This window comes from Enhydra lutris, unplaced genomic scaffold (genome assembly GCF_002288905.1).
Source record: "Enhydra lutris kenyoni isolate GAN:26980312 unplaced genomic scaffold, ASM228890v2 scaffoldscaffold66, whole genome shotgun sequence".
Taxonomy (NCBI): Eukaryota; Metazoa; Chordata; class Mammalia; order Carnivora; family Mustelidae; genus Enhydra; species Enhydra lutris.
The window spans coordinates 11,086,935-11,101,529 of NW_019154150.1; the positions used below are offsets into that span (position 1 = coordinate 11,086,935).

Below are 14,595 nucleotides of genomic sequence, written 5' to 3' on the forward strand. Positions count from 1 at the left end.
ATACTGCAAAGCCTAAAAATTCTTAATTTCCATGAAGTCCACTTCATTTTTCTCTTGTAGCTTGTGCTTTTGAGGTCATATCTAAAAGACCATTGCCTTGGGGCACCTGGGTGGCTCAGTCTGTTAAGCGTCTGCCTTCAGCTCAGGTCATGAACCAGGGATTCCTAGGATTGAGCCCCGCATAGGGCTTCCTGCTCACTGGGGAGTCTGCTTCTCCCTCTCCTACTGCCTGCTGCTTCCCCTGCTTGTGCTCTTTCTGTTTGTCAAATAAAGAAATAAAATCTTTAAAAATAAAAATTTTAAAATCTTCAAAAAAAAAATATAAATCATTGCCTGATCTCATGTCACAGAGATTTTCTTCTAGGAGTTTTGTAGTTTGGGCTCATGCATTTAGGTCTCTGATCTGTTTTGAGTTAATTTTTGTGTATGGTATGAGGAAGGGATCCAGCTTCATTCTTTTCTATGCAGATAACTGCTTGTGCCAGCACCATTTTAAAAAAAAGAAAAAAGGATTTATGTATTTGGGAGAGAGTGAGTGTGAGAGCAGGGGGAGGGGTAGCAGGCAGAGGGAGAAGCAGACTCCCAACTGAGCAAGAGCCCAGCTATTGGGCTTGATCCCAGGACCCTGACATCATGATCTGAGCCTAAATCAGGAGTCAGACGCTCAACTGACTGAGCCACCCAGGCGCCCCTTAGCACCATTTTTTAAGAACACTATTCTTTACCCACTGACTTGTCTTGGCATCCTTGTCAAAATCAGTCAGGGGCCCCTGGCTGGCTCATTCAGTGGATCACGTGACTCTTGATCTCAGGGTTGTAAATTTGAGCCCCACACTGGGTGTAGAGATTGCTTAAAAAAAATAAAATCTTTAAAAAAATCAATTGACTATACACGTGAAGATTTATTTATGGCTTGTCAATTCTGTTCCATTGATCTATATAATTATTCTTATGGTAGTACCACATTTTCTTGATTATTGTGGCTTTGTAGTAAGTTTTGGAATCAGGAAATATGAATTCTTCAACTTTTTCTTTTTCAAGATTGTTTTGGCTATTTTGGGTCCTCAGAATTTTCATAGGAGTTCTAGGATCAGCTTATCACTGATGGCAAATAGCCAGCCGGAATTTTAATAGGGAGTGTACTGGATCTGTTGGTCAGTTTGGGGAGTGTGTTCACCTTAACCGTATTAAAAGTCTTCTTATCTGTGAACATGAAATGTCTTTCCATTTATTTAGGTCTTTTTTCTTTTGATGATGTTTTGGCATTTTCAGTGTATAAATCTTCTACTTCTTTTGTTAAGGTTATTCTTACGTATCGTTTTTGGTGCTTTTGGAAATAGACTGGTTTTCTTAATTTCATTTTATGGAATATTCATTGCTACTTTATAGAAATAAAAATATTTTTGTTCATTGATCTTGTATCATGCAACCTTGCTGAATTCATTATTATTTTAGTTAGTTCTCTAAATAGAAGATTGTGTCATCCATATATAGAGATAATTTTACTTCTTCTTGTCCAATCTGGATGTTTTTTATTTCTTTTTCCTGCTTAATGGACCTAATACTCCAGTACAGTGTTGAATAAAAGAGGCAGAAGTAGACATTCTTGTCTTGTTCCCCATCTTAAAAAGAAAGCACTCAATCTTTCACTGTTATGTATGATGTTAGCTCTTGGCTTTTTGTAGATGTCCTTTATCAGGTTGAGGAAGTTCCCTCCTATGCCTAGTTTGCTGATTGTTTTTCTATTGAAAGAACGTTAGACTTCCTTGAAGGTTTTTTTCAGCATCTATTGAAATGTCCTTTTTGTCCTTTGTGTGCCTCGGCATGGTGTTTTACATTGACTTTTGGATGTTAAAACCAACCTTGCATTCTTTTAAAAAATCCCGTTTGGTCAGTGTATGATCCTTTTTATATGTTGCTGGATTGGGGTTCCTGGTATTTTGTTGAGGATTTTTGTATCTGTAGCCATAAGAGATATTGGTCGGTGGTATTTTGTGATGTCTTTGTCTGGTTTTGTTACAAGAGTAATACATTTTGGAATGAGTCTGGAAGTATTCACTCCCCTTCTCTGTCATTTAATAGTTTGTGAAGGATTGGAGTGGATGTATATCTAGATTTTCTATATTGTTCCATTGGTCTGTGTGTGTATCTCACCACCAATGGTTCACTAACTTGATTACTGTAGCCATAAAGTCTTAACACCTAATACAGCAATTTCTTATTTTATTCTTCTTTTTAAAAATTGCTTTAGTTATTCTATGTCCTTTGTCTTTCCATATAAATTTTATAATGAGCTTGTCTATATTTACAAAAATCCTTTCTGGGATTTTTCCTAAAATTATGTTAAACCTATAAATTAATTTGTGGAGAATTGACATCCCTACTATGTTGAGTCTTCTAATCCATGAATATAGTTCGTCTCTCCTTTTATTAAATCTTTGATTAATTTCATCTGCATTTTGTAGTTGTCAGCATATAAATCTTGTATAGGTTTTATTAGATTTACATCTAAGTATTTCAGTTTTTCTGAGCAATCATAAATAACATTGTATTTTTAATTCCTATGTCCACATGTTCATGGTTAGCATATAAAAAAATGTGAATTTTAACCTCATAACTTTCCTGTGTAAGGACCTATTTCACTGTTCCTGCTCCCCTTCCCCCAGGGGATTTAAAAACAAGTCCCCGAAATCAGCTCCAGGTGTGGAGGCCAAGAAAAACAAGGCTGTACCCACCTCGAGTCTAGCCCTGACATAAGTACAGCCATCTTGGCAAAGCAAAAGCTGGCACCTTGCACTGTAAGACTGGGTTAGCATAAGAAGGGCCATCCTGAAGGCCGGGAAGCCATTTTACTGAGTGTCCCTAACCAGCCCACAGGGCGCACGTGACTTGAGACAAGAGAAAGTAGCTAAAACCTGAAAAAATAACTTAATCCTATACCACCAGGTTGGTTAGGCGATGGTGCCACAGGGACCAAATGTTAAAGAAAAACAAATAGTTAACTTGCTGAGATCACAATCCTGCAAGACTGGAGTCTCCCTTGGTTTGCAAATGTCCTGGTGATTTACAACAAAAAGGTCATCTCTTCAATGGCCCAATTTCCAGAGACAAATGGCTCAGTTCCTGGAGGCCTAAGGTCGCCCTCCCCACCACAAAACTGAGGGAGGCTGAGGCAGAAGAAAATGTAAATAAAGTTAAATTTCTTCTAAACCTAAATCTCACTTACCCGCCAGGATGGCGCCAGGGTGACACTGGGGTGGCAAAAGGTTAAACAAAGTTAAACTGTCAAAGTGGGACGCAAGATATGTATGTAGCCATGAAAAAATGCCTTGAAAATGCTATATAAACCCTTGGCTTTGAGTGCTCGGGGTACCCGCTGCGCCGGGCGGATACTTGGACCCCAGCTAGCTGGAAATAAACCTCGCTGTGTGACTTGCATTATCGAGAGTGTTCTCTGTCTGATTGGGGGGTGGTCAGCTCCCTACCCTAACACCTGACTCATTAATTGTGGGAGGTTGTTATAGTTGTCGTTGTTTTTGTTTTTTAAGAAGTTTTTAAAATACAATCTTCTTGGGATTTTTCACATAGACCATCATGTCATCTGCCAATAGGGATGGTTTTGTTTCTTCTTCTCTAACTAGTATACTTGTTACTTCCTTGTGTTCCAGTTATCTTCCTGTGTATGCCGAAGTACAGGAGCCCCACGTGTACCTGCAAAGCAGCCACATGGAAGTCACGAACCTCTACCTGGGCGTGCCTACCAAGACAACCATCACACTCATCAATGGCACACTCCTGCCTACCTGGTTCCACTGGGGCAAGGTGAGTGAACTTGCACTGTTGAGCACCGGGTCTGCAGTCCTCAGCGCTAGAGGCCTGTGTGGAGCGGGCCTTGCCTGCAGTTGCCCCCTAGGTGCTCCCCAGACCAGAGTCTCACTTCTCTCCCGCAGCCTGCCCCTTGCCCCATGGTGATCCGACATGCTGGGTTCCTTGAAGGAGCAGCACATCTGGTCTGGTTTTTCCTTGCCCTGCCTCCAGGGAATTCCAGTTCCCTCCCTGAGAAGGAGTCTCTGGAGCACACAGCCAGGGCTCCCAGCCAGCATAGCCCATGACTGGTCCCCACACTGTTGTGAGCCCCGCTAGGCACCACACGTGGGGCTCACTGTGGAGCTTCCTTTGCATGCTGTGGGAGGTGGGGCCGTGTCCTGTGCCTCCAAGGCAGCTGCCTTCTGCTCACCATCACTCTAGGCCTCCCAGGGCAGCTAGCTTAGTCCAGGCAACTCCTGACAGGTGGGAAGTCTGCCCAGGGTTGGGGAAGGGAGGCGAAGGGAACAGTGAGCAAACAGCCCTTTCTGGCCCTGCCGTGGGCCCCCAGACTGCCAGCCTCCACCAGAATGTGCCCCAGGACTAAGCACTGTCTGGACCCCAGGTCCATGCTGGGAATCTAGTATGTGACAAGAGGCCCTATGTCTGCCAGCTGCTAGGGCGCCAAGCAAGTGTCTGCACGGCAAAGATCTCCCCTAGACGGGGCACGCTGGGTCCCAGTGAGGAGCGCCAGCTCAACCTGGAGTTGACTGCGCATACCCAGGTGAGTAAGGTGGGGAGAAGGCCTGAGGGACTACGAAGGTTCCCCGGAACTATGTGCCGGCAGGGAGGTCCGCCTCAAACCCCACTCCTGTAAGAGGGCAAGAGATTTCTTGCCTTTGTGCCTGGGTTCCCCATTCCTGTTAGGCCTGCTCTCTAGGGATACAAAGTCCAAAAGCCTGGAGCAGGCCTGAACGTGCTCTCAAACCCACTGGCCACGTCCAGCCTTTGGCACCAGCTTTACCCTTTCCCTCTTCTGCAGCTGTAGGTGGGCCCGCCTTTCCAATTTGCCCAGAGATGCAGAGCAGAGCTGCTGCTCACAGCAGGCCCTGTGCTGGGTGCTACTGGGAGAGGTTAGCCGGTGGCCACCTTCCCGGAAGAAGGGCACAGCTGCTCCCTGGCATGGCCCACAGGAAGGCCCTCGGGGCAGAATGTGCTCAGGACTTGGTTGGTGGTTGCTGGCTGTTTGTGGTTCTGGTGAGAAGAGAGACTTCTTCCTTGCGGAGGCTTGCAGACCCAGTCCCATTTCTCCCTGGCAAACCCAGAGATGGTGGACTTTCTTTCTCAGCTGAATCTGAGCACTAGGATGATAGGCAGATGGACGCAGACATGGAACAGACCTCACTTGGGATGGGCTTGATTTCTGTGGGAACAGCTTCATCAGAATAAGTGTGTGGCTTCTCCAGAGGCCCGCCTGGAGGGTCTCCCTTCATGAGGCTATGCACAGATATTTGGAGCAGACTCAGCCAGGAGCCCTGAGGAAGGTGTGGAATGTCAGGCTGGACCTGTGAATGGTGGCTCACTGGAGGGACTGGGGAGACCTTTCACAGAATGGAGACTAGACAGAGGTCAAGGCCTTTGTGCTGAGGGCCCCACAGCAACCACCTCTTCTAGGCAGGACCATCTGGGGCCCAGTCCCGGCACTTACAGGTAGTGATGTGCCCTTGGTGCGCTTTCTTATAGGAAGAGCTGACTGATCTGGCCTTCCCTTGTACCGTGTCAGGCATGAAGGATCCACTGGTTCTGGGCATTTCTGGGAAGCCCCAGGGACTGCAAGTGGCTATTGCCATCTCTATGGAGGACTCTGACAGCAGGTGAACCCAGGGCTGGGGCCAGGGCCTGAGGGTTGAAGCACCACACAGAGGACCAGCACCTACTCCCAGCTGACTCCTGTGGCCAGGAAAGGGCCACAGTATTATTGTGCCACCCCCCGCCCCCCGACCTCTCTGGAGCAGGTCTCTACCCAAACCCTGCCCTCTGTGTGGTCTTTCCCCACACACCTGGAGACATGGCGTCCAGGCTGGTGGGAGATGCAGGGGACAGGGCTGTAGGTAGCTTGGGCTCTCCCACACAAGGCCAGTCACCCCTGGTCAGAGAGGGTTTGTGGTTGAGGCCCCTCCTGGTGTCACGAGCTGACAAGAAGGATGTGTCTGTGGGCCAGCAGCTTCACAGGAGGCAGTCCAAGGGCGAAGCCTAGTGTGTAGGCGGCTCTCACACTCCCATCCCAGTGGGCTCTCTGGGCAGGCCTGAGGGTGGCATGTAACTAGTGCCCTGGGCCTGGGGCAGTGTGCCCAGCACGGAGCTGTGTCCAGACCGCCTGGAGGAGCTCCACCTTGACTTCGGCTCGACGGTGCCTCTGAGGACCCGCGTGAGCTGCCAGCTCATCCTGACCAACCACTCCCCGATCCAGACACCTTTCACTCTCCAGTTTGAGTACTTCGGGAGTCCCCAGAACAGCCTGACCCAGAAGGCCAGCCTGTAAGTCTGGTTTCTCTCAGGGGCAGTCCCCAGGGAGCATGGGGCCTGGCAGGGTTGCCGTTAAGCATCTGTGTAGCTCAGGCGGCCCGAGGCTGTTTGGTGTGAGGAGTGAGAAAGGTGTGTTTTCACAAGGATACGTGGAGAAATGTAGAGAAACAGCTCCCAGCACCCATCTCCCAGACTCTGCGGGGAACTTCGGGAGATGCTGGGGTTGTGGTGGGGGACTGGAGGGGGCTCCTGGTAGATGAGGCAGTTCAGGCCAGTAGGTGAGGGAGAAGTTCCTGGCAGCCGACGGAACCATGAAGTCAGAGATGTCACAGTGAGGCATTCTGCAAATCTGTAGCTGGACGTCAGCCTGGGGGAGGTTTTACGCCACAGAAATTGGCAGTTTACCAGCATACCAGAGCAAACCCCTCACCGCTCCGTCCCCTAAGGCAGGAGAGCCCAACTTCAAAACCACTGCCATGGACGGTGGGGAGCCACTCGAGGTTTGTAAGCCATTAACTTTCCCAGTCCAGTAAAGTTAGTGGATACTCGATGCTGGACAGATGTCAGCAGGAAAGACCAGAAACAGGGCCTTTTGCAGAAGGCTGGGCAAGAGATGAGTCTGGGCTTGGTTGGTATCCAGGGTCAGCAGGACAGAGCCTGGGGGTAAGAGGTCTCTACCACAGCGCCCTTCTGTGTTTCTTGGAAGGCAGTCCCTGGGCTGGCAGGTGGCCTCTAGCCACAGGGCTTTGGGTGGCGGGGGTGTAGCAGATGCCAAGACCAGAGAGGGAGGTGAGCAGACCTGACCTCTTCCCTGGGAGGAGCAGGCCAAGCCGCTTTCCTCCACTGGGCGCCTGGTAGGATGCTAGTTGCTGGGAGGCATGGCTCAGCTCTGGGGAACAGCCCTGATGGCTTGCTGCTCTTTCTGTGCCCTGTCTGGTGAAGTCCTGACATGCCCCCTGCCCTGCTGAAGACGTCTCGGATTCGAGAACACTTGGCCAAGCGAGAGCAGCTGAGTAAGAGCCCCATGGTGGGCCAGAGCAGGGTTTCCTGGGGCCTTTTCAGGGGCTGGGCCACCTGCTGCAGGGAGGGGATCCTGGTCACAGACCCCATGTCAGTGTCTTTTCTAGCAAGATCTCTGAGATGGCCATGGCCCCCTGCCTGATGGTACACCCTTTTTTGAATGGGGCCATCTCCTGGCTAGGACATACAGCCCATGGACAGGGTCTGGTTTGGATTTGGAATGGGTGTTGACTCAGAAGGGTGGGCTCCCATGGGGTCCTGGCCCCTGAGAGGTGAGGGAGGCTGCCTGCTGGATACTGGCCTCCCAGGAGGAGGGTCTGGGCTATGGACTGGCTTGTCTGGTATAGTGCTTTGCTAACTCCTGAGGTTTTGGACCTCCTTCTTGCCCTGGAGTCCTGAATCCCATTCCTGGTTATCACCCAGATTTTATGGAAAGCATGTTGTCTCATGGGAAAGGAGCTGCCTTCTTTCCCCACATTTCTCAGGGCATGCTGGGGGCACACCAGCAGCTAAGCATCGACATCACAGGCTATGCGAACATGTGGGGCGAGTACTGGGACAACCTCATCTGCACGGTAAGCCTGAGCCCGGCCTCACCTTCAGCCTCTCCCTCCCCCAGCTCCAGGCCCTCAGCCTCTTGGATCTGTCCTGGTTGGAGGACAATGCCCCTGAGCTTGGGATGGGCATTCGCATCCATAGCAACCACAGGGATTCAGGAGGGAGGGGTTCTGGGGAGCAGAACATTTTATAACTTTTCCCATGGGGTCCCCTGAGGCTGGGCACACTGAAGAGGGCAGACGAATCTGATAGGCTGCCTACTTGGGCCAGGACTCGAGACCTGAAGGAGCGTGAGTGTGGCAAAGCAGTAACAGCCTCCCAGAGCCACATGTCACCTAGCCCTTGGTGCAGTCACTCATTCTCCCATTGGCCCTTCACTCACTCATTCAGCCTGAAGGGGGCACCTGCTGTGCATGGGTTCCTGTGGGGTCCCTCTGGATGGGGACAAATAAGAACGGATGATCCAACAAGGAGTTCCTAGTTCAGTGCAGAGGGGTGAACTCTGTCTGTTGTTCAGTTGGAGGGATGGCCTTGAACGGGAGGGGAATGGGGAGCCAGGGCAGGGGACAAGAGGGATCCAGGATTGGTGTGCGTTTTCAGGTGGGGGACTTGCCACCAGCAGTCATCCCAGTGCACATGGCAGTGGTGGGCTGCCCCATCAACTCCCAGAGGACCACCTACTATACCACTGACCAGCTACAGAAGGAACCAGTCATCAGGTGACCGCACTGGCCTCATCACCCAACCCTTGAGACCCTCTGGCCATCACCCTGGCTGCACATGCTGACCTTGTTGCTCTCCAAGAGGCCCAAGGCTTCATGGCACCACCCAGCAAGAAAGCCCCAGGACAGGGCTGCCCAGGAAGGGAGAGGCCTCTGAGGCCATGGCTTCTGTCTGCACAGGGCTTGGGGGAGTTGGGGAGAGAAGTAGCCAGTGGTCAGGGTGGCCTGAGGGCCATGCCAGACCCTGGGCCCCACATACCACGAGTGGGGATCTGTCGGGAGGTGCGGGGCAGGGAGCAGGTGCTACCAAGGCACTGAGCAGTCCTGGGTCACACTCGCTGGGTGCTGCACGGGAAGGCCTCCAGCCCTAGGTCTCCGTGACTTCAGGATCCACCACCGCTGCGGGCCTCCTCCGTGCTAGGCCCCAGTTCCAGTCCTGCTTACGCTGTGTGTGCCTGCTGTGGTGGCGCTGAGCCTGGTCTCTTGCCTCCAGGTTCGGCACCCGGGTCTCTGGAGGGGACACAGTCACCCGGATCCTTCGCTTGAATAACTCCAGCCCCTGTGGTGAGAGGCTTTTGAGAGAAACTGGGGCTCTCATGACATGTCGTGCCATGTGGTGGGCCAGGCTGGAGGACGATGGCACTGGGGGGAGGCTGATGACCCTCTAACCCAGGAGTCCAGGTGGCCTGTGGTTACTGAGGGAGACCCCTGAGGGCCAAGGTGGGGAGTGACCTGCTAGTTGGGGGTTGTCAGAGATAGCCGCTTCCATGCCCTAGGACAGGATGCGCCTTTGCTCACCCCTGGGATCCCCCAGTGTCTGTGCGGCACAGGTGCCCTGCTCTCATCAGGTTCACTTTGCACAAGGACAGATACTGGTGGGCGACACCTTTCTGGTCCCTTCAGCCCGCACTACCTGAGCCATAGCTAGGTGCTGTACAAGTTGCTGGGGACCCAGAGGGAACAGGACAGCTCACTACTGTGCTGGTGGGGGTGCCGTGGTCAGGTTGAGTGCATTGAGGGGGACTGCTGGAGGACCGCACAGGGGGCGTCCAGGCTGCGTCCAGGAGGCAGGATGAACCAGCTGGGCCTGGGGAAGTGTATGGGAATGGAGGGTATCCGGGCCGTAGGAAAGGCTTTGGTGGTCTGGAGGTGGACCAGGGTTCCAGGCATCCCGAGGCTGGGCCATGAGGGGCTGATCCAGTCTTCAGGGGCAGGGCCTGAGCAGCTCTGACTTTAAGCTCCTTGGTGCCTGTAAAGAATATGCAGCAGGGGAATGCCAGCCCTCCTGCTCCGTCTGTCCATGGAGTCCCTGCTTTGTCTATCTATGGAGTCTGGCCAGTTAGGAAAGGGGCACTGAATTCACTGCTCGAATTGGCTTTTTCAAGATCCCCTGGCATTTCCAGGGGTACCTGGTTAGCTCAGGCGGTAGAGCCTGTGCCTCTTGATCTCGGGGTTGTAAGTTCGAGGCCTGTACTGGGTGTAGAAGTTACTTAAAAATACAGGCTTAAAAAGAAAGATCTGGTGATTCCAGCAGTTTTACTTCTTAGCTGTTAGATACATTTGAGAACTGAATCATATCTTTGCCTTTGCCGTTTTTACCCTTTATCATTTTGATATGTTTCTTTGTAAACAATGGAGAACTGAGCTTTTAAAAAGCCCAACCTGACATTAGCTTGGAATAGGAATAGGAATAGTCTACATACTTATTTCATGATTTTACATTTTCTACTTTCTTTTGTTTGTTGTGACTTAGTGCCATTTTCCTTTTGTTTAATTTGGAATTTCTCTTCTACCTTCTTTTGTTTTGGTGGTTCCCTTCTTGTCCTCGGGACTCATCATCACACTCCATTTCTCTGTCTTTACTGAACTTCGGTGGGAGGGTGGAGGTCACTGGTGGCCTTGGTGAGGGGGATTTGGTGGGTATAAGAGGCAGGTGCCGAGGTCATAACTTGAAGAAATATGAGCTCAGGAGCGTAAGCCTGTTCGCCAGGTCTCCCGCAGGGCTAGCCATGAGTCAGATGTTAGCTGGGGAGTGGCTGAGAGCAGAGTGGGGGAGGCGATGGTGGACAGGGTCCTACAAGTGTGCTGTGGAGGGACAGAGGTTTGGAAAGGTCTTCTGGTGGAGGGAAACTGTTCAAGGTGGGGAGACTGAGCATGCCTGGCCCCTGAGAGGGGGTGGAAGCCGACGGAGGTGGGAGGGAAAGGGGGATAGCTGAGATACCTGCCGAGCAATGGGGGTGTTGCGATGGGACTTCAGGGCCTTCTTGATTTGGGGGCTTTGGGGAGGGGAGCTGCAGGCAGCAGCCCAGTGCCCAGCAGCCCCGTGCCCAGGAGGCAGCTCAGGTGTCAGAGAACAGGGAAGGCATGACAGTGGGGCCAAGGGTCAGTTCAGTTCTCCAGGGTTAGGCTTTGCCAGGTGGGTAGAAGGCTGGGGGTAGGGAGGGATGAGAATCCTGGCAAGATGGCGGTTGACATGGTGGCATCTAGATGAGCCCAGCTGGGGAAGGAAGTGAGTGCAGTGGGAGCTGATGGAGGGAAGGCAGGGAGAGGGGCTGGAGTGCCTGGGGAGGCTGTGGGAGAGCCCCAAGGACCTGGAGCAGCGCATTTGGATGGGAGGGGCTGCTTGCTGCAATCCTTAGGGTAGGGCTGACGGAGCCGGCTGACGCAGCCTGTGGTCTATTCTCAAAACAAGAATTGCCTGAAGTGGCATTAGGGAGAAGGCGAGACCCCTCTCCACCCTACACCAGTAGGGGTAGTGGGGCAGGGGTCCAGGGAAGATTCGCCTGCCCCTTCCTCAGCCCTCCCCCTCCTTCCTGCAGACATCCGCCTAGACTGGGAGACCTACATGCCGGAAGACAGGGAGGACCGGCTGGTGGAGCTGCTGGTGTTTTATGGGCCACCTTTCCCACTGCGGGACCAAGCTGGGAATGACCTCTTGTGCCCAGAGACCCCTGAGAGCAGCAGCCCCTTCTTGTCCCCAAGCCCCTCCAACACTTCAGACTCCAGCCACGAAGCCGCCCAGACTGTGAGCAGGGGTGGAGGGGTGGGATGGGATGGCAGCTGAGCTGGGGCCAGTGAGCCTTGAGCCTGTGTGAGCCCCAACAACTCCCTGATGACAGGCCGAGGACAGCTCCTGTGTCAGCAACAGGGTCTCACAGAAGCTCATCTCAGTTATTCTGCGGGAGCATGATGGGGTGCCCGCTGACCACCTGTACTGCATCAGCCCCAAGCAGGTGGTGAGTCGGGGGGGGGGGGCGGCGGCTGCCGCACAGGGGGGCAGCAGCACCAGCTCCGTGGGCAGGAGGAGCACTGAGGCTACTGTCCGTGTCAGGTGGTCCCTGCAGGGGGCAGCAGCACCATCTCCATCTCCTTCACACCAATGGTCCTGGGCCCTGATGTCCTGCACAAGGTGGAATGTGTTGGCTATGCCCTGGGCTTCATGAGCTTGGACAATGAGGTGAGCCCTCCATGCCCAGGATGGGGCCACGGCCACCCCCTCTTCCAGCTGGCATGCTGCCCCTCAGCTCAGGGACGGCCCATAATCAGGCTTGGGCCCCACAGGTGGAAAGAGAGCTTCCGGGGAGGAGGCGTCGCCTGCAGGACTTTGCAGCAGGACCACTGAGGCTGGACCTGTGTAGCTACGTGAGGCCCGCACAGTGAGTGGCTGGGGCCTCCCGTGATCCCCTTGTGGGGAGCACCTGCACTCTGGGAGCAAGAGGACAGGCATGGGAGGGAGAAGCCAGCAGGAGAGCCCAGGCAAAGGCTGGCCGGGGCCCAGTGAGCACAGTGGGACAGCCAGGAGGCCCCCAGGGCTCAGCCGTGCTCCTTGTTGGCAGGCTAAGCATGGAGCTGGACTATGGGGGCGGTGTGGAGTTCTGGCACCAGGCCAGTGACCTCATCCCGGAGCAGCCCTGTACTGGGGTGAGTGTGCTGTCCTCCCTAGCCCTGCCAGTCCACTTGGGCCTCAGAGGTCCCTGTGAGCCCTCTGACAGTCCGGGTCCTCCTCCCCCGGGGATGCTTCCACCCCAGAGCTGCAGGCTCCTGGAGGGTAGAAGTGCAGCCCGGCCTCCCCACCTCTGTGGCTCCCCAGGTGCTGAGTGAGCTGGTGACCACCCACCATGTGAAGCTGAGTAACACCACTGAAATCCCACAGTACTTCCGGCTCCTGGTCTCCAGGCCCTTCTCTGTTTCTCAGGAAGGGGCCAGCCGCAGCCGCAGCCGCACCCGCAGAGCTCCTGGCTGGGCGAGGGGCTGCGAGGAAGAGCAAGCCGCAGCCAGCAAGCAGCTGGTGCTCTACCCGCGGGAGAACATGCTGGTCAGTGGGGGCTCTGCAGGCCGTCACCCAGGCCGGAGGTCACCTTCCTCGCACACACATGCACATGTGTAGATGGACGTGTGCACACCGCCATCCCGCACTTGTCCATATCAGTGTCCAGACACTGCACGCTCTCATGGCATCCGCCTCCAGAGCTTCCATGAGCGGTCATATCCGCTCTTCCAAACCATGTACTTCCGTGCAGGTGTGCTGAGTGCCTGCCATGTGCTAGGTGCTGTGCTAGGTGACAGACCCCCCAACCCTCCACCCCAGACCTCATCACGGAGGGGACAACTGCTACAGAGGAGAGGAGGAAGGGCACCCTCGGCTCACTTAGCCTTGGCTCCCTTCTTCAAAGGTAAACTGAGGCAGCCCCGAAGCACAGCCAGAGGTCCTGTCCCAACAGGGCACCCATGAAACCACAGGCTGTCACCGAGTAAAGGTCCCTCTAAAATGCCTCTAGGAGCCCCTGGTCTCTCAGAGAGAGGACATTTTGTAACGGTAGGACTTCTCACCCTCCATGTGCTGACCCAGGCATCTGGTCCTGATCAGAGTTCTAGCCCAAATTCATTTTTCCACTGTCCTCCACACCCAGTCCTGCCCATGCCTGAGCCACCACTCTTGGCAGGAGCATCTGATCTCGGCAATACCATTGCGCCCAACCCTGTGCCCAAGCAGAGCCCTGGCATTCTGCTCCACAGCCCCTCCCTGACCAGCCAGCCTCCAACGCCCTGTTGCTGCCCCTCCTCAGTTTCCATGTCTCCCCACTCTTCATCCCACACCCACAGCCCTGGTCATGCCAAGAGGTAAAGGGTAGTTTGCCAAGGGGTAAATGTCCTGCTCCTGAGGGCAGGCAGGGCCCTGTCCCCAGGACTACCGGGTGCTAGGCACAGAGTAGGGCACCATGTCTGTGGACCGAATGCCCCAGACAGCGGCACTGGGCTGCCAGCCGGGCAGGGCTGGCTCAGTCTGGGTCGGCCCTGTGGGCTGGGTGTGGGCAGGTGCCGAACTGGGGCCTTGCTGGGCAGTGGGGGCCATGGAGGGAAGGAGGCCGGAGCTCCCTGGGGAGGGGAAGCGGCCGCCTGCCTCCGGCAGCCTCGGGTGACCGGCTGGCTCACATGGCTCAGGTGAACGTGTCCTTCTCGCTGTCCCTGGAGCTGCTCTCCTATCAGAAGCTGCCGGCTGACCAGATGCTGCCCGGGGTGGACATTCAGCAGCGCGCCAGCGGGGAGAAGGAGATGGTGTTCACTCAGAACCTGCTCCTGGAGCACGCCAACCAGACCACTCAGGTCAGTCCCGGGCGCCCCATGTCCGAGAGGACAGAAATGGACCCGACTCCACTCTCCTGGGTCAGAGGGGGACAGACCCCACCGGGTCTTCAGAAGTGAGGAGCCCCAGCCCTCGCCCCAAGGGCCTGGTCTGCCCTGGAAGAGCCCCGGCCCTCGCCTCGAAGGCCTGGTCTGCCCCGGAAGAGGCCTTTCCCTGGAGAGAGGAGGGTCATCCTTCCTTACCTGTCTCAGCACAGAACCAGGTGAGGTGCTGGAGGGTGGGAAATAGGGAAGGTTTCCTAGAGGAGGTATGCGGCCTATGAAGCCTCCCAGCTGGAAAGTCCAGGCGAGAAACAGAAAGGAATAGCCTAAGGGGTGGATT

The 14,595-nt window shown here is 54.1% G+C and overlaps 1 protein-coding gene across 3 annotated transcripts in view; it reads left to right on the plus strand.

Moving 5' to 3' along the window:
* LOC111159046 (deleted in lung and esophageal cancer 1) overlaps nucleotides 1-14,595 on the plus strand; it is a 65,220-nt gene that overhangs the window by 49,336 nt on the left and 1,289 nt on the right. For 2 of the 3 annotated variants that reach the window (XM_022521422.1, XM_022521423.1), the window contains 15 exons: nucleotides 3,669-3,822; nucleotides 4,478-4,588; nucleotides 5,548-5,678; nucleotides 6,151-6,342; nucleotides 7,273-7,343; nucleotides 7,774-7,925; nucleotides 8,509-8,627; nucleotides 9,124-9,194; nucleotides 11,450-11,655; nucleotides 11,750-11,866; nucleotides 11,962-12,087; nucleotides 12,192-12,286; nucleotides 12,467-12,551; nucleotides 12,721-12,945; nucleotides 14,073-14,234. In XM_022521422.1, coding sequence (XP_022377130.1) covers nucleotides 3,669-3,822; nucleotides 4,478-4,588; nucleotides 5,548-5,678; nucleotides 6,151-6,342; nucleotides 7,273-7,343; nucleotides 7,774-7,925; nucleotides 8,509-8,627; nucleotides 9,124-9,194; nucleotides 11,450-11,655; nucleotides 11,750-11,866; nucleotides 11,962-12,087; nucleotides 12,192-12,286; nucleotides 12,467-12,551; nucleotides 12,721-12,945; nucleotides 14,073-14,234 — 2,017 coding nt within the window. The remainder of the gene's footprint in view (nucleotides 1-3,668; nucleotides 3,823-4,477; nucleotides 4,589-5,547; nucleotides 5,679-6,150; nucleotides 6,343-7,272; nucleotides 7,344-7,773; nucleotides 7,926-8,508; nucleotides 8,628-9,123; nucleotides 9,195-11,449; nucleotides 11,656-11,749; nucleotides 11,867-11,961; nucleotides 12,088-12,191; nucleotides 12,287-12,466; nucleotides 12,552-12,720; nucleotides 12,946-14,072; nucleotides 14,235-14,595) is intronic. The other variant, XM_022521421.1, reaches the window with a different exon arrangement.